Below are 23,961 nucleotides of genomic sequence, written 5' to 3'. Positions count from 1 at the left end.
CCTTTATATCTATACACCACCAACTCATTTACTTACTGTTTGAAGAACAGGTAACAGCATATTCAATGGATTAGTCAGATTGGTTCCTAAAATTATAAATCCAGAGTCGAAGCCAGCTGAATGTAGAGCCTTGTCTAAACTGTGGTAATAAAAAAAGTGTGTTACGGTTCTTCAAGAACTTTGTCTTCAGTTCAATTAAAAAAGGCAGGTCAAAAAAAGCTGAACTAAAAACAAAGATTAAAAGCTTTTCTGTACTTATATAGACACATGCTGTTTTACCAACACTCATTGCACTTGTTCTGTGGAAAGGTACATTGATTTTTGTATCTCCTTGCCACTTTATTTTTTCCCTCGTTTGGAAACAGTTTATTTGCCCAGTCTGAAAAATTAAAGAAGCCAACATTTGAGACTACTGGTTAAATATCAGTCTTCACTGAAATCACTACTTTTGCAGCTCTCTAAATTGCTTTCAATTCCATGAAACAATTACAATACAATGCACATGATAATGCATTATATGTCATTTACTGCAAGAATAAGCACCTGTTACCCAGCCCAATGAGTACCTACACGTTTAGATTCACTCAAGCACTCAAAATACTTCTACACTCTGAATTAAGCTTTCTTGAAGTATATCCTTAATTTCCCTGCTGCATCAGAACTGTTTTAAGCAGCATGCAGTTAACCAAGCTGAACCACATCCTTCTTTGAACCTGTTTTAGCACATTTTGTTCAATTTCAATGTTTTATTACAGTGAGAAAACCAGCTCTAGCTATGGAAACGTATCATAGGAAAGCAATGTGCTGACTCTTGAAGCAAACCAACCCTGAACTGACTTTGATGTTAGAAGAGAAAGTACATAGTTCAAGTGGATAAAAAGTGCTGAAATGTACTTACTTTGACAAGAAGAGAGAGACAGTGAAAAGCAGTGCCACGACAATGAAGAATACTCCCCACACAATCTAGAAGCAAAGATATATTACAATGAAACTGAAAATGCTTGCAGTTGATACAATAAGTGAAAACTTGTCTAAGTTTCAATGCAGGACTAATGATGTTGGACCAGATCAGAGATCAAACACACTTAAAATAACTTTTTGGTAAGGATTTGACAGAAGTGCTAACAAAAAGCTTCTTTAGTTAAACAGGTTTTATGTCAAGCGTTCTAAAAGACAATCACCTGAGATGAGAACCACCTCTTTGTCTGGTGGATACACTAAACTCAGAACCAAGCATTGTAGTACATCTCACAGAATCCCAGGATGGTTTAGCTTGGAAGGGACCTTTAAAGATCACCTAGTGCAACTGCCGTGGCACAAGAAGAATTTCTTCCTACGATCTGATCTAAATTTACCCTCTTTCAGTTTAAAATCATTATTCCTTGTCCTATCACTACATGCCCTTGTGAAGTCTACCTACAAGTCAAACATGCTACTAAGAACACAGATGTTATATTAAATGAACACAGCATTTACCAGAACACACTACCTGTACTTGCTATATAAAATGGAAAACCTTAACTACACGCATGTATTTGGGTTTAATTAAGGGAAATCAGAATTTATTTCCATGACCACATTACCACATCTGTGTGCTTCCTTTCAACAGAAGACAACCTGTGCAGAACTTAAAAGGCCTAACTCACCTTTCCCAAACAAAAGTTCCCTTCTGTAGAGCAACTTAGTAACACTGACAAAATCAGTTGGATGGGCTGATATAAAACTCAAGTAAATCAGCCTAAATACCAGCTCCATGTCTTGCTTCTGTCTCCAAGTCCTCAGTTAGTAAGTAGCATTGACTATTTCAAAGTAAGTTTCAAGCTTCAAGTTACAGAAAGCAGCTTTCAAAGTATTTTGACTCAAAGGTTTAAGTTACCCAGAAATTTACCTTTGAAGTGATGTGACGACTTCAGAATGGACCAGAAAAAAATAAGATGCTTAGAACTACCAAAGTAGGAAGAAAGACACTTGAGCTTCAAAAAAAATGTAGATTCAACTTAAAAAACTATCATTCTAAAACACATCTTAATCACTCATGGATAAATACAGATGAGATTACCATGACCACATCACAACAGCCAGATAAAGGCCTCTCTTCTACAGAAGGTTCTAGAAGCACTTCCACACCCCTTCAGCTGCCCAAGGGGAGTCATTTGTCCCTTCTTTGGGCTGGATACTGTACTCAAGAATTTGAAAAAACAAAAACCAAAAAAAAATACATCACCTGCTATGTTTACTTAGCCAACAAGTCATAAGCATAGCTAAGCACAGATAATAATAAGGACCACTGTAACTGAATCAGCTCCAGCTACCCTTTATAAAGCCAGAGGTAGGCAGCTTTTGGCAAGCTTTTGCACAGGGCAATCTGGATCACCAGTAGAAAACTGCCTGAGGTACAAACTAAGAAGTTTCTAAGATCATATCCCTTCACAGCAACCTCCCACTATGTGTTAGCTATACAGGAAACAGATGTTTAATAACAACTAGGACCAGGAGACTTAAGCCTGTATTACTTCATTACTTTCTGCCGACCGTAAACAGTAGACAGGTACCCTTAACTAATCTGGTATACACAAACAAGACAGGGATCTCCTGGAAAGAGTCCAGCAGAGGGCCACGAAGTTGATACAGGGCCTGAAGCATCTCCCCTGTGAGGAAAAGCGGAGAGACCTGGGTCTGATCAGCCTGGAGAAAAGAAGACTGAGAGGGGATCATGTTTACAAATACCTGCACTGGAACAGGCTGCCCAGGGAGGCTGTGGAGTCTCCTTCTCTGGAGATATTCAAGGCCCATCTGCTAGAGACCTAACCTGCTGTAGGGAACCTACTTTGGCAGGGGGGTTGGACCTGATGATCTCTTGAGGTCCCTTCCAACCCCTACAATGCTGTGATATGACCATGTTTTGAAATAATGCATTTCATTATGCTCTTAAAAGTAGATAAGCAGTTAAAAAAGCACTCCTCTTCCTGTTTTAACCTCAAATCCAAAGCCTTTTCTATCTCAAACTTAAGGACCTTTGTTCTGCCTTAGTTCATCCTGTGCTTCTACAGTGCTATTAAGACTACTGAGCCACAGGTTGATATTAATTGCAAAATGCTTATTCTCACACAATTTCAAAGCATCTATTGACTTTGGCCTTTCACTGAAGATATCCTTGGGTTATCTAGATTCTCCTCATAACTGACAACAGCCCAATCAAGACTACTCTATTAACCAAATAAAAAAAAAAAAAGACTACTCTATTAACCAAAATATAACTGATGAATAAAAGAATACTAACACTCAGACTAATAGCTGAGCTCACAACTTGTGCAGTTGGTCTGAGTCTTACGAAGTGAGATCAACCTGACAGTGTCACGTTTAAAGCATCCTGCAGTTGGGTTCCATTTTGTATCTGAAGAACAGAGTAAGTACTTCCTTTCCTCCCTTACCTCCCCCCTAGTCTATGACAAGCTAGAAAAAACTTGCAGTTGAAGCTATATGCTCACTATTGCCTTTTATTTGTCACCTATACGAAAGACAGATCTGTCTTCTACAGACACGGTTCCAGAGATATAACTGTACTGTTGTCTACTAGTTCAAGCCAACTAGAATATCTTAAAAAGATTTTAGATGCAGCCATGAAAATTCACTAAGTGTTTTAATCTTTGTGTTACAGCATAAATGAAAAGCAATCCAAACCCTAGAGAACATGTTTGACTTCAGAGCAAAGGACAAGACTAAAACAAACCTCTTGTTCTTATAACAGGACTATTTGTCAATGGGTGTTAAAAAGCTTTTAATATGAGAACAGGCAAAAACAAAAAGCCTGGGTTTCAGCCAAACAGCACACAGAGGAATTTAGGAAGGTCATTACTCAAGGAAAAAAAAGCAACTCTCAATCTACATTAAAGAGAAGTTTAAACTTCCTATGCAAGATGAGATTTCTTCATACTCCATAGTTCTTTTGGAAGCAGGACCTCAAGGCAATCACAACTCAAGCTACATTACCATCTCCTTATTACCAGAGCTGCTCCATTGCCAGGCCACTTCCCCAAATCCCTCAGCTACGAAACACAAACCCCATCCCCACTCATACTCAAAACATTTGCTGAAGAGCAGGTTGCAGACCTGCTGCCTTGCATTTACATCACTTTGATCAGCTGTGTCTGCTTGGGTCTCCTAATCCACAAGTCAAGTAACCTTATAACTATGCGGTTCACTGTTTTTTGGCAACACTGCTGACACTACAAAGACAATAAGCAGAAACACTTGCTCCTACAACTGATGCTGCTCTCTGAAATAAATCCCTTTGGCATCTTTGTATTATAAAGCCTCTGTACTAGCATGTAAGGAAACAGCTGAAGCAGAAGACAGTTAGAACTGGTTTATTCAAAGCTTTGTTTTTACATTTGAACATATGGCATTAAAGAGATATGGATAAATAAAAACCAAGACAAAAGTGTGTAAATTGGCACATCTCAATAGTAAAAGTGTGCCACTTCCAGGTCATGGAAGAAAGCTGACTTGTATTCTAGTGTAATAAACCAGAGCAAATGACTTCAGAATACTAATAATTATTGTGTTTTTCTACTTCAACTGTGCATAATCAAATTACAAGCTTAAGCTCTTCTGATATTATTCATGTTCTGTTTACACCATTTTTCTTAGCATTTCCCTTCAACTACCTAAACCTTCCCCCCATTATCACCCTTTGAGTTATGCAGTGAGCTCTTTGCCTCCTATTCCTGCTCCCAGAAGTCAGTCAAGCTAAGCCATTTCATCCCTGGATAATTACAAAATGTTACTGAGATGATCATGAAAGTTAGGCCTCGGTTCATTTTGAGCCGGCGTGATCTGCTAAGCATACCCCTCCAAAAACAAACAAACAAACAAAAAAACTAAAAGAATACTTGCTTGCTTAATTGCTTCCTATGGTGAAAAAAAAAAACACAACTGCAAATCATCTTGATACAGTTATTCCACGATTTGGAAGCAACAATGAAGCAAAATGAAAATTTAAAGGAGCAGTCATCCTCTCAGAGCTGGTATCCATTAGCAGAACAAAGAAAAGTGGTAGCACGGAAATGCAACATTATTCAACGGCTACACTGGCCAAGAAACAAAGCTGGATTTCTCACAGGTAAGAGCTGCTATTTGGATTGGGTTTACCTGACAAGGTGCTGGCAGTGGTGGGGCTGTAGGGTTGCTATCTGGTAAGAGGTGGGGTGGTCCTACATAGGGAAAGGGAAAAGAGCGCGAGGATGAAGGAGCTGCATAGAAGAGGTGTTTTAAACTGCACTGCCCATCCCCCTGTGCCATGGGGGAGTCAGGAATGAAGGGGGGAAGCTGAACCTTGGAAAAAAGTGGGGTGGGTGGTGGAGTGCTGTCTTTCTCGCCTTTCAAATATATTTTAATTAACAACTGAATTATTTTTCCTCAAGGCGGTACTGCCCATCACGGTAACTAGTACATGATCTCCCTGTCTTTATCTCAATCCACAAGGTTTTCCTATCTTATTTCCTCCAATATCCCGTTCATGAAAAGTGAGGGAATAGCTGGCTGGGCATCTGCTAACCAACTGAGTCAAGCCATGACATGACCTACTTTCCACATTGTGTCAGGCAACCTGGGAAAGAAGTTAAAAAAGGAGTTAAAAAAGATTGTTGGTATTAAGTGTTTTGCTTAACCTAAGTTTCACTGTTATCATATAAACTTAGGACGTGAAATAGCCACATCTCTTGCTTGTTATCTTCTCAGCCTCCCTGATTTAGAAGATGTGATTTAGCTGTGATTGCAGGAAGAAAGCCTGTCAGTTTAGCTGCATCACCTCCTTGAAGCAGATGAACTGACTCATGACAGCACCTGTCTGCACAAGCACATCGCCAGCACAGGTATTACCCAAAGCCCTGCACAGCAATTGCTTACTTTCCCTTTTTTCACTTCTCTGGAGAGAGCTGAAAGATCAAAAGCCCACAAAAAAAGAACAGAAGGGATTCAAGAGGAATAACCTAACTCTCCACCCTCAATAACACATACTTAATACTTCTCCGAAGGCCTTCAGCAACAAGTAGAGAAACTGAAGCATCTATATATACAAAAAGTCCTTGTGTCCTTAAGATTAGACAGAAGAACAGTTTGTATCTCCCTTCCTGAGTTCACGTGCCACCTCCTACTCACCAAGAGAACACTGTTCTCTTTGTAGCACCTTCCATGTACTTGGACTGATGAAAATGCTGTTAAGTCACCGCTTAAGGTAAGGCACTTGAGTTTGTTTGCTCTGCTCACAAAGGGAACTCATTTTCAGAATTGAGCACTTATTTTCTATTATTGCTCACTTTAGACATCACTTCAGTCCAGAAATGTTCTTAAGTCCCCCCTGAAAAACCAATGCAATACTCAAAACTTACCGTTGTTGAGCAGACTTCCATTGTTTCACAACTTTGTTCACACATTGAGAGCAAGCCTAACTACATGCTCTGTAATTTTTTCCTTAAAGTTTCTCTATCAATAGAAAAAAAAATTCTCATTGCTGAGAGTATCAGATCAAGGTGTGATAGACCATAGTAAAGAAAGGAGAAAGAGTAGACTAGCTATCTACATGAAAGGTTAGATTCTGTAGGAAGAAATTAGACTAGTTTGACTTCACGTAGTAACTCCATGTTGTCCACTACTCACATCTTTGCGATCTTCCAGGTGTCTTGTTTTTAAGTGAATTAAAAAATTAGCAGCTTTGTGTCTGAGTTGAACTTTATGATTCTTGTGGGGCCATTCTGTTTTGAATTTGATATAATTTTATACAGCTTTGAGTAAAACAAATGTAGTTTGTAAAATTTACTTCAGTCCATGTCAAAGAAAACATACTCTTCAGAAAAAATAAAGTTTTGGCTTTGACAAACTACATACTACTACCAGATATTTAGCTCTAACAAAGTAATTAAAGCAAGAGTGTAAGAAGACACTATACAAAAGCAATTATTATTAGGAAGTCTGAATGTAAGCACTAAATTAACACCGTAAAAACAAATGAACAAAAAACAAGACTGAAACTAAGTGTTGTTCCCAGGCATATCATCATAGTCTGTCAATCCCAGCAAATCTACAACCCAAAACAAAGCAGAGATAGCACTCTCCTTATCTAGTAACTGACACAAATAGTTCCTTTGAGGTTGAGGTTTGAGAGACTTTTCCGCACTTCTACATTGATCAGAAATATTATACATGTCTATAAAAAGATTTCTTCTCTTCATCTTGGGATAGAGGCTAGAAAGCTGTGCAGAGGAAAAGGATCTGGCAGAGTTGGTCAGTGCTCACCTGAACATGAGCCAGCAGTGTGCCCAGGTGGCCACGAAGGCCAACAGCATCCTGGCTTGTGTCAGGAAAAGTGCAGCCAGGAGGACCAGGGAGGAGATCGTCCCCCTGTACTCTGCTCTGGTGAGGCCACACCTTAAGTACTGTGTCCAGTTTTGGGCCCCTCACTACAAGAAGGACATCGAGGCCCTGAAGTATGTCCAGAGAAAGGCTACAAAGCTGGTGAAGGGCCTGGTACACAAGTCCTGTGAGGAGCAGCTGAGAGAAAAGGGTTTGTTTAGTCTGGAGAAGAGGCAGATCAGGGTGAGGCCTTATTGCTCTCTACAACTATCTGAAAGGAAGGTATGGGCAACTAGGGGTCAGCCTCTTCTCACAGGTAGCTAGTGATAGGACTAGAAGGAGTGGCCTCAAGTTGCACCAGGGGAGGTTCAGGTTGGAAATGAGGAGACATTTCTTCTCCAAGCAGTCAGATACTGGAACAGGTTGCCCAGGGAGGTGGTGGAGTCACCATCCGTGGGGGTGTTCAAGGAAAGGCTGGTCATTGTGCTTGGTTTAGTGTGTGTTATCACTAGTAGGGAGATGGTTGGACCAGATTATCTTGGAGATTTTTTCCAACTTTTATGATTCTATGATTCATAAAGCCACGAATTGAGCCACTCAGAAGTTACATGTGTGTGGAGGCAATTCAAATACTATTGGACTAACAAGTTGAGATGTTTATTAAGGTGATGGACATTATCACTTTCATAGGAGAGCTCTAGGAAAAGTCAAAGTAAACACACACTTTGTAACATGCTTCACAGTACAGCTTTAAGTTAAAATTTGCCAAGGAGAACTACTTATCTGCAACTCTACTTTTTTAGTCCTGGATTCTTAGGTCAGCTACTCACTGAGAGGGTAAAAAAAAAAAAATAAATTCAAACCACAAGAACAGTAAGAGACACTGAAAATACTACCCTGACCGTAAATAGCTAATGGTATCGTACACTATCCCATGAGAATACAATGAATTATTCAAGTCCTACAGACACTACATGCAACCAACACATTTCGCAAAATTAAGGTTAATGTTATAAGTTAAATAAATTACACAAACTGTTCACTTCGATAGTTACAGACATTCGTCTTTTATTCAAAAGGGTTTAATCTAGATTTTAAGTTATCATTGAAAGATAACTCCACCAAGAATATTACACTGAAAGCTTCTGTCCAGCTTTAATCTCAGCCTGTTTCCATTGGTACTCAGAATTAACAATGGCAGTGGCAGGGCAAATTGCTCATAGCCCCCCTCATCTTTACAAAGTACAGGCTAAAGTCATACTAAAATTACTACCTGGAGTTGGCAAAAAAATACTTTATATGTCAATACTGTTTCACAGAAGTACTTTTATTTTATTTTTAATTTTATTTTTTAAACCAGGTATATACATAAGTCAACTAAGATCAAAAGACCATGATGAAAGCTTTGCCACAGTAAGCGTCTCTCTTGCACTAGTTAAGCATCAGGATTGAAGTTCTACACATCCAGCTTACTATTGATCAAGCAATTACTTCACAAGATGCTCATTCGAAATGCATATATTCTTGTCAACATCTCTCACTTTTGCTGGCTACATGTAATTTCAACTAATCAACTGACAGCTATGGAATTCTTTGTTCTCTTCTTCCTATTTTCACATGCTTGAGAAAAAATAATGAGATTTTCCATGGCAATAACACAATAGTACATTTCACATTCCCGTATCATACGATGTTTTCAATATATTGCACCACTCCTAACTGTTCTTAACTACCTTATGTTCAGCCACAATGCAAGCTCTAAAAAAAAAAAAAAAAGTCATATATAGATATACATAAATCTTCAACATGTGTTCACTGTACCCTCTCTGCCCCCCAAGTAACTACTATTTCCATGTCCTCTCTAGAGGAAGGAGCTCTTTTAACCATACAAAATAAGTTAAAGGACAAGGAAAGCGTGACATATTTTAAAGAATAAGCAACAAGATGAAATAAAAAAGGATCTAGCCAATCAAGTTAAAGACAAAAATAATAAGGTCTAATTCATGATTAAGTCTATTCCACCCCACATAATCCAAGGTAACGATAACCATAAATCCATGTCCTTTTTTTTTTTTTTTTTTTTTTTATTTCTTTCATTTTTTGCTTTTGAAGCAAATCACGTTCCAATTATATGACCAAAGCTGCTAGAGCTACTTTTTAATCAGATATACACCAAGCGTGGGTACTGCTTCCAGGTGTATATTTACATTCCTCTCTTTGGTTTATAACACCTCTTTAATCCTCTCTTCCTTAGCCATGAGACAGGCAGACACATCTGGAAGATGCATTGAGCTAGACATGTTTTCTCCACAACCTGTCAGTCAAGCAACTTAGACTTGAGTGAAACAGGTCTTAGCCTACAGGAAACTATTGAAAGTGTTATATCTATTATTCTCCACAAGACATCAATCCTATTTCTGTAAATGCATCTATTCAGACAAACTAATTTTGAAAATTGCTGGCACTTCTGGTTAGTCTGAAGTAGGTCCTACATGTGCATGCATTACATACACCATTTTATCTGCACACACAGGCTTCAAAAAGAAGTGACAGAAAACACAATAGGTTGGTGTATAGGGTATGAGTGGCAAGGTTTTAGCAGAGGTTTATTTAGAGGCTGCAGGGGTGGCTTCTGTGAGAAGAGGCCAGGAGCTGCCTTATGCTGGACACAGCTGGTTCCAACAGCAGGACACAGTTGAGCCCATCATCCAAGCTGGTGGCACCTCTGTAAACCATTTAACAAAGGGCACCACACAGCATGACAGTAAGGGAGAAGAAAAAAACTGAAAAATTGAAAACACTGAGATCATAGAAGGAAGAAGAGGAAAAAGTATTCTGTGCCAGAAAATACGATTTCCTCCACAACCCATGAAAGATGCTGTGGTAGAACAGGTAGAGTCCTCCAATCTGTAGAGGACCCACATAGGAGCAGGTTCCTCCTCTCCCACACCCTACCCACCCAAGAACTGCAGCCTGTGGGAAGACCCACGCTAGAGCACAGGGAAAGCTTGAAGAGAAAGGAGATGAACTGACAATAAACCTCCTTGAAGACAGTGGGGAAGAAGTAAAGGGATCAGGTATGGAGTGAAGTTGAGCCTAGGAAAAACGAAGTGGGGAGGTTGGAGGAAAGTGTTTTGAGTTTTATCTTTGATTTGATATTTATTTTGCTATTTTATGCTATTGCCAATTTAGATAGATTTGGGTAAACTAAATTACCTTCCCCCCCCCCCCCCCCCCCCCCCCCAGATGAATCTGTTTTGCCCATGATGGCTGGGCAAGTGGTCTCCCTATCTTCATGTAAACTGCCAATTTTTTTCCCCCACCTCATTTTTAATCCTTAGCCCATGGAGAACAGGGAACAAGAAAAAAAGCTTGGTTGGTGCCTGGCAGCTGGCCACTGGCAACCTACCACAACTGGGAGACATACTGTAAAAGAAATCTGCATGTTAAGAAACTCCAGATTCTTCAAAGGACAACAGTGTATGCAGACAAGGGAAATTAAATTAAGGGGACTGAGGAATGCTTTGAGAAAGGAATCAAAGTTTCTACAGCTAAGGAACAAGGAAGCAGACAGCAGATTCGGTCATTTCTCAGAAAGGAGGTCACTACAGGACTAGAACAAACTCAATAACATTGAGGATAGGTAAAAATAAATGCTTAAAAGAACCTCAGCACAAAGTGATGAGGATAAATGAAATTCAAGGTATAATAGATAAGTGAAACACATGGGTTGATATACCCAGAGGAGCTAGATTAGGGTTGGATAAATGTAACTGGTTTGTGTGCGTGCATGAGATGAAGGCCCTGTTTTCACTTTAGAAGAGAGAAGAGAAGGAACCTAAGCTTTGAAATCAGTGATCAAAGTGTCAATCCTCTATCAACATGATTACAAGCCAGTGTCTTCAGAGAATCCCACAGAGACAGAGTTGCAGCATTCGTTTCCCAAAAGTACAAAACACAACACCAATTTGCAGTTAAGCAGGTAGCACTGTTAGGAGCATTTTTCCCAAGATCTCTAAAATTGACAAAGAGTTGGTGGTCACAGTATCCAAAATCAGCAACTAGCAGCTTTTTTTTTTTTTTTTTTTTTTATTTGTGTGAGTTGTAGAATAGAAAACATGGTATCAGAAAGACAGAAATGTAACTTCATGCTCTTGGAGGCTCTGCTAGGTGAGAAGTGAGAAGTCTGGATGAGCAAAGAGCAGCAATGTGCCCCCTACTCTCCCAACCCCCTGAAGCCAATCATCTACTCAAGGAACCATTTTATTTGCAGGATAATGAAAGTGATAGAATAACACATTTACAAGTCTGCATTGGAAGCAGTCCAAATATTAATATTTTCTTTGTTGTCAGGAAAAAGGAGTAAGGTTATCATAGCAAAAGCTAAACAAAAGTTGACCACAGAAATAAGATAAAGGTCCTTTTAGCTCCAACTTAACTATCTATCTTAGCCAAGCATCCATTCTGGTGTTTTAATCACTTGCTGTGAGGTTGTCATGGGGTATATTAACCATAAGCAGTTGATACTCAGTACGGTAATTGTCCTATGATACATATGGGAAGAAGCCTGGAAGGTATTACATGCAACTTAACTCTCAAAATGTGTCAAAACTTGTTACCTTTAGAGGTCGGATAGCTTCACAGAACTTCGCGCACCAACTTTTCTCAATTGATTCCAGATGCCTCTCCCTCCTTCGAAGTGTTCTTAGTCTCTCTTCTAGCTGTTGTACAGTCCGTCTATCCCTTGATGACAGAGGTCGACCATCTCTGCACTGATTATCAAAAAGTATTGCAAGAGATCAAGGAACACAATCAAAGAATAGACTTGATACCTAATGATCTAAGATTTGTTGGTATATAATTCATACTGTTTCTATACCACTTCAGGTATAGGAAGGCATCTTCCCCATATGCTCTTCAACACCCTGAAGTGACTTAAAGGAAAAAAACTTTTCAAAACCAGCCTAAGCTGTAAGACTAATTGAATCCAGAGAGCATACTAATAGCAGAAGACCAAACTACATACCTAACCTAATGTAAAGATTGAGTAAGATACATTTGCAGTTCTGCATGTTTTCATTGCACTCATTTCATTGCCTCATTTTCTTCATGATTTCTCACAAATGTAATTGACTAAGATTTCAATTAAATACTAAGGCAGAATCCTGACCATAATCCATAAATCAAAGAAAATTAGGTGGTACCAGTGGTCACATTAAATTATAGAAATAACTAGAACAAAGTCATTCTGTCTTTTGATCTTAATTGTCTTGTTACCAAACCCAGCTAACACTAGGTGCTTGCAAACTCTCATAATCCTACAGTCCTCTGTAACAAGCAATGCTTTATTTTTCCAGGACTTTCTCATTTCTCTCATTGATTTCAGTAATCAAAATGCCTTTGCTGTAGCCATATTTTGCACAAAACCAAAAATGTTACAACTTAAACCACAGAAAGCTACTTTTTAGGTTTCATTATGCAAGATTTGTAGAATGTAAAGATATCCATGCCATACGGAAATAGCAAGTATCAAGCAGAGCCTGTCAGAACCATTTCAACACTGCTGGCAATCTACCACCACAGAGCACGTAACAGCACATATGGCCTATCAGGATGAAAATGCTCACACCTTAATGCCCCTTCTTTTCCATCCCCCCACTCAGGGCTATGAAAACCACTGGTCAAACCATTATCTGAAATGGGTTGGGAAAAGGGTAGGTGATTACCCCCAGCACCTTACACATACAGGAGAAATCTTATCTCTGTTCAGCACTCCCAAGTAGTTAGAGCTTTCCTGCTTCTATTATGCACAGCATTTCAGTGAGCTGCAAAGCCATCACAGGTTTACAAATGGCATTAGCATCCTGATGTTTAGAAATCGAAATGTATTTCCCAAAGTACACATTTAACAAATAAATGTTTCATAACAAAGTACATTAACTTTGAAGCACGAATATTTAGAGCTGTTACTTATTCATAAAGATGATTAATACTTTGATGAACCTGACTTGTGGCAGCTCCACGCAGGAAGTATCCAATGCTGATAACAACTACACTGAGTAAGCATCAAAAAATTGGATGCTATAACTGGTAGTAGACTACAGTGAGGTTAACATTCTTTGCTTCCACAAGGTGTGTCTCTTCCATATATCTAAGCAGGACTGCAGAAATTCAAGCTTAGCTCATCAGCACTATTAGCAGTGAGGTACAAATAACTACTGCTGTTGGACTGATAAAGAAACCCTCATCTCTACTACACAAGTACCCACGCGCATTTCCAAATAATTCAAGAATTGCAAGTGCTACTCTCTTCTAGCTTGCTATTCTTTACATTTGTCTGGAACAAAAGAATTCATAGTAACGACCATAAACTGGTAAGCCAAGCAAGAAAAAAAGATCCTTAGGTAAGTGAGAAGCGTAAAGCAGATACCTTGGACTTAATCCTTAGCATACGTTGCTCCACTTCTTCAATATCTTCAGTGTTCTCCAAACGTTCATAAGCTGCACTGGTAGTTCCTTTAATCAAGTTTAGAGGCAAAGCTGACATACCATAAGCCTAAAACAAAGAGGAAAGATATATACTCAAATTCTCTGCTAGACTGTTTCATCTGATTAGTCTACCATATATTGTAGCTGTAAGGTATCACAAAGTAGTTTTTTAATTCGTTTTTGAGTAAAACAGAAGGAACACTATGCAGGTTCCAGTGTCCCACATTGCTCCCAAAGTAAATTTCTCGAGATCGTTGAGACAATAACATACGTTAAGATGTTATGTAAACATAACCCACTGAAGACTTTTCAAGCTAGCCCATTTTTGGTCAAATCATTCACCTTTCTAAAACCTTAACTTCCTCAACTCAGATCCTAATCACAACATCGTATAATAAAGGAATTTGTACATAATGAACCTTAATAGTTTTAGAAGTAAAGCATAAACAGCTTCCTTGTAGCCAATAGCCCTCAACTTATTTTTTTTAAATGAAGTTACCTAGAAAAGTTACCTGATTTACTATAAAAATTTCAGTAGTAGAAAGAACAGCATAGAAGCAAGCTAGGTGAAAAGCCTAAACTCATTTATATTCAGAAGACTACTTAAATATCCATTCACATCCATAAACATCTGTTAGCCCCAACTCCTAGTTATAAATCCTATACCATTCAAAGTGTCTGCCTATTTCTATGCCCAGATTTTTCCAATGCAGTGTTACATAAAATCTGCAAGCTTTCTAACAGAAAGTATGTGAGGTGAGATACGCAGAAGTGTTTCATTGATTCTTCCCCAATCCCTTCTGAATTTTACAGACTTAGGCAAAGGTCAAAAAAGCTAGCTATGGCTTATTTGTTTTTTATCAGGGGTGGGAGGCTACTAGTGACAGGTTTTCCATAGTGCTGAGCTCAGCAGCAAGGTTCCTGAACAGAATCTCAAGGAACAAATGCTGTATAATAAAGTGCTTAATATCTGAATATTATTTAACTTCAGAAAGTAGCAGTTTCATAGATGTTCATAGGCGTACTACTTCCTCCTTCAAGCACAGCTTTACATTTCTTACAATATTTAACACAAATGCTAAGTTGCCATAAATGTCTCCGTGCATGCTAGGTCAAATCACATGAGCTTTCTATATGCAGAAATTGATTTGACCTCTTTGACGACCTGCTCAGACACCCTAATGTCTCGTGAACAGTACACTTAAAGCAAGAAGCCATACATTTTCAGCATACTTCTCAACATGCCAGATGCCCTGCCACAAACAGGTATTTCTATGCCCCTTGGACAAATGAGTTTATTTACTAGCCTTGTAGCTCAAACAATTCATTATTTAGCTTAATTACCATTTCACCATAAATATATGCCACAGACTTCAGTTTCTCTCTGCAAATGACAATACTTGTTTCAAAACATTTTTCTGCAAATATTAGGCTAGGAAAAATTGAAACAGAAGTTTAGTAGTCTCACAGTCTTACTCATTTATTGGGGAATTAGGCTTTTTACATTCAGAGTGACAGTTACCAGTAAGCTCGTGGAACAGCGTTAATTAACTTCAACAAATGTACAGCACATGTCTCTCTCAACAGGGTTCAAACCCAAGGAAACAGTGGTACCTGTTAAATCACCTGAAAGCATTTAAGAGAGGGTAGGAGAAAAGTATTCTCCCTAAAATATTTCTTGAAATGTTCATTAGTGAAGAACACATTCAGCTAGATCTTTCACAACTTGCACTACATAAACATTTTCTTGCATAGGAAGAAGCAGTATTAGAAGTGGTTTTAACTTAGATGCCTAGAGAATAAGGTAGACTAAGATCTCTCCGATCATCAGGGGGAGAGTAAGACATACTGCTCTTTCAAATTATCAATATAGACAGAGGATGAAGTACAGAAAGATGAGTGACCTAGGTTTGGGTTGGAAATGAGGAGACATTTCTTCTCAGAAAGAGCAGTCAGGCATTGGGACGGGTTGCCCAGGGAGGTGGTGGAGTCACCGTCCCTGGGGGTGTTCAAGGAAAGGTTGGACATGGTGCTTAGGGACAGGGTTTAGTAGGTGACATCGGTGGTGGGGGTATGGCTGGACCAGATGGTCTCGGAGGCCTTTTCCAACCTTCATGATTTTAAGTCACATGGAAACAACAACTAGCTCAACACTGTTTATGCAGTGTCAGTAGGTATTGAAGAACAGTGAGAATTATACTCCAGCTGTTCTCAGTGTGCCATAGAACACAAATATACTTTTTACTCTAGAAATCACTAAGATGCCACATTAGAGATTACACTAGCATTGCTTCAGTTTGCATCATCTTCAGGCTTCCCGTGTTCTCTTTCATTCCCATCTTGTCAACAGCAGATCCAGCTACTCTCCTCACATTCTCCAGGAAAAAACGTAAGTTCAGGAGTAACAGATGCTGTTCTCTTCCTTTTGTCTCTTGCAGGCTCAGCATCTTACAACACCTTAGGGTTGCCAAAATTCCCCGGCCTGTGACTACATAAGGCATTATTAGTCTGTCTGACTAGTCACCCGCTAAGTTTATAGTCATCTGTAAGTACAAGATATAAAATAAGTGACGTTAAAATAAGTTGTAAAAATCCCATTTTACAGAAGTTGCAGCAAACAAATACTTCAGGGATAAACTCTTAATAAAATCCAGAAAGGCTGGGAATCGTAACTGCTACTCTAACTTTTTTTTTTTTTTTTTTTTTTTAAGTTGCACAAGCTACCAAAAGATTTCCACTGAAGGTGTATTATGAAGTTGGGAACGCCTAATATGCAACCAGATGAGCCATAAGCTCACAGATCAGTCATGAGTGCAGAGGGAAAACAACACATTTCCAACGTGAATGTAGTAGATGCATTTAGAAATGAGTTAAATACTTAAAACTACGTTTTGAACACCTACTGAAAACGCCTGAAGCTATCAAGCATTATAGGTTAATTAAAAGCTGATTATGTTTCATAACCTACATCTGCTGTGTTCAACTAATAAAATATGGTCTAATGACTTAAACGTGGCCCAAGCAATAATCTCTCCTTGTTAAAGATCAAACAGAACAAATCGATTCTGGTCTTGGTACACAACTAGCACTAAAGCTGGTGAACTGCCATCAGTTAAAGTTAAAAATACTAAGAACTAAGAAAATACTTGCATAGCATAGAAGAAAGTCCCTGTTCTTTTTATTTTACAGGTCCATATAGCTGATACAGCTTTTAAATGCTTTCCCTAAGGTGTTTTAAAAGTGGTGTGCACGTATACAGTACAAAATGCCTAGAAATTAATCCTGACGAGCATCTCTTGCAGAGCACTGCCCTCTAGCGAAGTTGCACGAAACAGCCAATTTAAAATACAAGTCACTTTACTATTGTATCACTGCATAAAAGGCATAAGCAAGTAACGTGCTCACAATTCTAAGGGTCCAAAATAAACCCCAAAGTTCCCATCTTCTTCTAACAGCCCGTTTCAAGACTTCAGCTGAAAGTGAGACCACAAAACACGCAATTCTAACAACTAAACCCTTATCAAAAAGGAATCCATTCAGCTTAGATACCTTAAGATTAGGATATGCAGCACTTTAAAGACATTCATGTGAAATATAGATTAGTTTTCCATGGTATGAAGGTTCCACAAAAAAAAAAAATCAAAAATATTTTGGTATAGAAGGGGTCTATATTCACTGTTTTTTGTTTGTTTTTGAATTACATTAAATGCAAGGGAAGCCACACGACACTTTTTTTTTCCCCCTTTATAACATACGATATAGTTCAGTTGCCTATTTCATATGGATACAATACAGCATTGTTTGTGCTGGAGCAGGCAAGCTAGTACAACTGAGTCAAATGTGGTGCACTTTAACATGTCACACCAATATAGGCAACACTTTTATATAAGCTTGTAAGTGCTGTATATACACAGCACTTTTTCTTTAAGCTGTATCTTTCTTTTCTGCACACCTACACGGCACTTTTTTTTTTTTTTTTTTTTTTACATAGTAATCTGACTCGACAAGTAATAGTCAACTGTTTCCCTCACAGCAAAAAATCTGTCTTTGTATCTGGCTGTTTACTCATACTATCTTTCTAAAGATAAAAGTCAGAATTAGAGAATCTTACTTCCAGAGCAATATTCTAGATGGCTAACAATCACAATGGTTCACAGATCTTCCCTAAATTGTGAAGAATAAAGGAGAAAGCCTCTTAAATACATCTGAATATGTAAGACCATCTCATGTACAGGTTTTTGTTGTTGTTTGTGGGGTTCTTTTTTCCTGAATGCTCATTTCATATGGCTTGGGAAATCATTCAATCTATTCACTAGCTAAAATCCAGTTCTCTTATTTTAAGTTTTATTAAGAACTGAAGATTGGTTATGAGAGCATAATTTTTCACAAAACACAATCTCAGATCACAGAACAAACTGATATTACCAAACATACCAGTTCAGTTTGGCATTTCTTACGTCATCTCCTGCACACATCATGAACAGTGAACACTAAGTACCTGTTCACCAGTTCCTCTAACTCATCGCTACAGTACCTTTCTGCTTTACATTAATACATTCACCTTCATATTTCATATTAATGAGCTTTAGTTTCCACTGCACAGAGTAAAAAGAAACACCAAGGAAAAATATGAGACTAATCTGGCCAAAAGAGTGCCATTAAGGTTTGTAAGATGCGGAAGCCAAGGAGTTGCAGTACTTACATGTATGTTCAAGGACAACAGCCTCTGCTCTGCAGCATACACAGTGAGCTTGTGCTTGCTGGACATGTTACTGAACTGTTAGAAAACTTAACTTTATCAGTTGAAAACCAGAGCATAGCTATTATACCCAGTTGTTTTTCTGCATTGCTCCATCAGGCACAGAAGAGCATTAGCAACTAGAAGACCAACTTACTTTCAAGGTATAATCTCTAAAACCTCAAAGGTACAAAACTATCATTGATCCAGCAGTTTAACACATATAGATTTCTGTGGCTGCGGTAGGAATCAGGCTATTAAAACAAAAGAACAAGGTGATTTGCTATTCCGGATATTTATTTTTTCATGAAGAAGTGACCATAATCAAAGAACTAAGTTTCTTTTGTATTTAAGAAGCTATATTGAAGTGATTAAGTGGTAACAACCATAAAAGCTGCTAACTTGTAGGTTTCTCAGTAACTGTTTGAAGTCTACATAAGAAGTTCAGTAGTAAATGAGTGCTTTTAAGGTTAGGTAGATTACAAAAGGCTTTAAGCTTTTTCCCCTTCAATAGAAATAAGTCAAATGAAAGAAAAGCAAATCATACTCTGGACAAAAATTAGGTGTGAGAAGATCATTAAATTTGTCAGCAGACAAACTGAGTTTTGTAACGTCTTCTCTCTCAGGATGAAGGAGAAAGGATCACTTTACTATTTCACAAAAAGTCAAATAACGCTTATTAAATGTTTTGGAAAAATTACAAAGCCAATTATAATCATCCTTCAAGGACATGTTAAATGAGATGCAAAAGATCACTCAAAAATTAATCTGCCTATCATTGTGTGAGTAATATGTTATTCTGCCTTGAATTCAAATAGCAATCTGCAGCTGACAACAACTATTGCATTAATACCTAGGGCAATGTAAAACCATTCCCATGCAAAACACATTAATGAAAGAATAGATTCAAATTACATCATCTGTGAAACTATTTCAAACAAAGCACTGCAGCCCTGATTTATCATTTTCTTATTATATCTCATATTTATAGACACAGAAAGCTGTCAGTATAAATCATCAAGGTCATGGATCCGTAGAGACCCCCTAAGGATCACTTATTCACATTTTTTACAAATGTATTTTAAAAACCAAGTGCTGTATTTCAGTATTATGCATTACATAACACCAAAAAAAGCAGATTTGAGCTATTACGGTTTTGTAACAGAAAAGGATCCAACAATTAAAAGCTATACTGGAAGCTGAGCCACACCAAGAAAGTAGTTCACACAACATTTCTAATTTAAACATCGCATGTACTTTGAAAAAATGATATAATTTCACACTCTTGTCAGTAGTATGGACATATCTATGATATGAGAAATCATAACTGACTTTACCTATACTTTTGATAAAACCACTATTGTCCTCTCAGAAATAAAATCTGGAATATACACCTTTCCTAGCTGCACCTTCTTCCCCCTTCCTAGTTTCCAGAAGGGTTAATTAATGCCATGAATTAATGCCAAGAAAAGATTATTTTACAAACCATTCAGCAAGGAAATACAACATGAAGTGAGAGTTGTGGCAGTACATTCAAGAAGACCAGGTTAAAAACAAGGATCAAACCAAAGATGGACACAAGAAACTTAACTGCAATTTCCAAGGCTTAGAACACTTTTCCTCCGCACCCATTTGCAAAAGCATGCAAATTTGTTTCTCGTACAATCAAGTCACTGAAGTTACAAGGTGAAGAAAAATAAAGAGATTTATAATGTTTAGATCATGAGCAAGCATTAAGTGCTCCCCCCACTGCAGAACAACTATCTGCACTCCCCTCACTTGCACAAGTAATTTTGGAAAATTTGCCTCCTACCACACTAAATTATTCCTTAAATGCAGTTGCTATCCTCTGGCACAGAATTATCAGCACATAATCTTGCAAAAGGTCATAGTTCCTAGAACACAGAACTACCTCCTTCTCTGAAGACACTGCATACTGTTATTAAACAAAGGGCCCAACATTGTTTGAGCATTAATTCCACGGTAGTGAATAAAGAGAAATGTTAAAAAAATAATCTAATAAATCATTTGCATAAAAGAAAAGCTGTGTTAGAACAGAAATTTTGCAGTGTGGTCTAAGTGAGGTTATAAGAGCAAAACAGGTACTGTGGATAAAATGAACCAAAGAAAGAATCACTCATCAATCACTGTCCTGTCAAGATTTTCCTCAGCTAAAACCTAGCTTAAGCTGAGAGGACATGTCACATCATCAGTTACAAACATGGCAGGTGTCACTCTTCGTACATTTCTAAATGCCACAGGTCCATAAGGTAGACAGAATCCCAGAACTCTTGAGATTGGAAGGGATGTCTGGAGATCATTCAGTCCCAATCCCCTTACTCAAGCAAGGATACCTACATCTGCTTTCCCAGGACCATGCCCAGATACTTTTTGAAAATCTCCAAGGAGGGAGACTCCACAGCATCTCTGGGCAACCTTTGCCAGGGCTCCGTCACCTACACAGTAAAGAAGTGCTTCCTGACGCTCAAAGGGAATCTCCTGTATTCCAGTTGGTGTCCACTGCCTCTTGAGTTGATAAGGTATGTTAGCATGTAATAACACTACACGAGTTCTATGTTTTTGGAAAACTCAGAAAATTTTGTGCCTACCTTAGACACCAACTTGTCCATTGGAAAAATATACCTCATCTTCTATATTAAATCATCCCTGGAAGTAGTTAAGGAAGTCCTGACCTTCCCTGATGTAAGCAATTTCCACATTAATTCCTTGAGCTGTTACTTCTAGGTTAGTATTCTCCTAGTGCTTTACTTTCAGGGACAGGATGCTTTCAGGTTCAATACATATTATTAACCCCCTCCTAAATTTATACATAATATTTAGCTGAAGTTGAAGAACTCAGGAGTTTTTCCATACCAAAATGTTTCTCTTTAGCATTTTGAGCTTTAACAGTGCATTTCATGATACTCCACTCAGAAGCTGGGGTGAAGTTCACAACACAATGACGGTGTTGTGTGTTCTGACTCATACTATGGAAAAAAAAAAAAACACAAACACCTTCTTTGCATCAATATGTCAAATTTAGTGGATAGATTTTGATATTCAAGCCAGGAGAAAATGAAAACCAGCATGCTAATCTGACAACAACTAAACAGAACTGTAGCTTTATCTTTCACCGTAACAGTACCTTGACAGTTGTCAGCAATTCTAATCCAGCATGATGCTTCAACTTATGTCCCCCCAGGAACATCACACCACATGTATATGGTGTAGACTACACTGCATAGTCTGGCAAGTCTGTTCTTTGCTGCTTGAATAGCTCACCATAGATTTCACCAAAAAGCAATACATTAAATCAACAGTTACTTCAAAGAGGCCCAGCATGTTGGATCAATGCTGACAGTACTCCTTAAAAAATAGATTTTAACTAGATTAGTCATTACAGTAAATATGTTAGTTCCATAACTTAAACCGTAGTCATTTACAATCTAAAGAGCATCACTCTCTGCACCTCTCTTCCTGAGGAAGCAGAGAAGTATGCTTTCAGAGAGAAAGCCTAGGAGCATACACATACAGAAGTGAGCTTTTGCTCTCACTATCTACTCAAATTCAAGGCTGTCTGGTGCCAATGCCACAGCTTCTTTTCCGTAACTTCTCAGTATTGTATATTACCACAGCACAGAAGTGAAGTTTCTGAACAGCTATAACCCAATTCTTAACATTCAAGGCCATGCACAACAGTCCTGTTAACTTAATTGTAGATTCATTGTAGAATGGATAGGTTGTATTCCAGGCAACATAGGCAGAATCCACTAATTATCTGCTTCATAGTACTCTTCTAGACATACCATTTAAGATGAAGTTAAAGTCAGCTGCAATAAGTGCAGGCACAGCATCACTTTTTACTTTTAGTGTTTTGTGTTCAAGTTCACAGAATCAAGTTGTAGATCTTCAACGTAAAACCACTCTTTACTTAAAAATTTTAATACAATTCAATGATGAAAGCATTTGCTAGCCTCTTACTATGCTACAGCCTTCACTACATATATTACATATATATATATTTTTGATTAAAAATATTTTTATGAAAAAAATATATATTTCATATATATATATTATTATTTTTTACAGTAATATAAATTAGTATACAGAAGACTGGATACATCTGTTCTTGATTTTTTCTTATGACCACATACTCCTTTAATAGTGCAAATAAAAAACTTGCAATGGAACAGGTTGAGGATTTTCAGAAGTCGGGAACCAGGGGAAGAACTTCCATCTTTACTGCAAGTCCTCAACTGAACAAAGATCACCACTGTTCAGAGAAGGAAATTCCAGTAACATGTATTACATTCTCATTTGTTGTCTACCCTTTTCTCATAAGCTGCCAAGCATTTGTGCAAAGATTTCAAGATGTTCTTGTGCTCACCCTTATAAAAAGGGTATTCCTTTTGGTGTTTAAAAACCTACCACCAATTACTAAAGAATAGTTTAACAACTAAGGACCGTGACAAACAATTCTATATGCCTACAGAAGGCTGTCTAAAAATACAGGAACTTAATTACTTGTCAGATGTCTAACATCACAGGCAAGCATTACAGACAATGCATCAAACTTGCCTGAGCACTAATGCTTCTAATTATCTAGAGGCAATTTTTTTTTTTTTTAAATAAAATATAACATAAGAATACAAACCTAAAAGGCAGACTGCACAAAGGACTGAACTGTGAAGTTTACAAAAATAAACAGTTACTCCTTCCAGAATTATGCTTGTTTTCCTCTTAAGTGTAAGGACTAGAGCTATCCAGACTGGTATAGTGTAAGAGGCTATACTCTTACAGCTCTCCCTCTCTCAGGCTCAGTAAAGCATGATGGTGTATGAACTTTTCACTGAACTAACTTCTAAATTAAGTCCTACCACTGTGAAAAGCAGTCCTCAATACAAACCACAACCCAGGTGTGAGAATTAAAGCGTGCTTTCGCAGTGGAAAATTCCACTAACCTTGCATATTTAAATGTGATTGTGCAGGCGTAACAGTCATGAGTATGTTAAGCAGATAAGGGGACAGTAGAAGGTCCCACTGTTCCAAAATAAGGGAGATAGCTAAGAAAAACAAGAAGAGCAGAGCAAAATCAGTAAAAAGAAAAAATCATGGGCCCTCTAGTCATAAGAGAAGAAGGAAAAAAAGGAAAAGGAGAAATTAACAGAAATTTGTACACATCCATGTATAGTATAGTAATAAGCATCGAGTAGTTTGTGAAGCTGTAGTACTCAGCCAATGAGGAAATTGGGGAGGAATTAAGCATTGGGTAATAGGGAACATAAGGTTGTGATATACTTTTGCTGGGCACTTCTGCTCACAGGATGTCTTCCATTGCAATTGCGAATAAAATGCTACTTCACTGAGATCCTTGCCTGAGCCTG

The 23,961-nt window shown here is 38.0% G+C and overlaps 1 protein-coding gene across 3 annotated transcripts in view; it reads right to left on the bottom strand.

Annotated features, from left to right (window-relative positions):
* The window catches only part of LMBRD1 (LMBR1 domain containing 1), a 73,164-nt gene that overhangs the window by 19,038 nt on the left and 30,165 nt on the right, over positions 1-23,961 (bottom strand). For all 3 annotated transcript variants that reach the window (XM_084285269.1, XM_084285270.1, XM_084285271.1), the window contains 4 exons: positions 13,781-13,906; positions 11,970-12,122; positions 899-963; positions 37-139 (listed from right to left, as the gene is read on the bottom strand). In XM_084285269.1, the coding sequence (XP_084141395.1) occupies positions 37-139; positions 899-963; positions 11,970-12,122; positions 13,781-13,906 (447 nt within the window). The remainder of the gene's footprint in view (positions 1-36; positions 140-898; positions 964-11,969; positions 12,123-13,780; positions 13,907-23,961) is intronic.

Source organism: Netta rufina (genome assembly GCF_964035555.1).
Source record: "Netta rufina genome assembly, chromosome: 3".
Classification (NCBI taxonomy): domain Eukaryota; kingdom Metazoa; phylum Chordata; class Aves; order Anseriformes; family Anatidae; genus Netta; species Netta rufina.
Note: the sequence above shows the minus strand (reverse complement) of the source record. Positions and strands in the feature narration are given on the sequence as shown.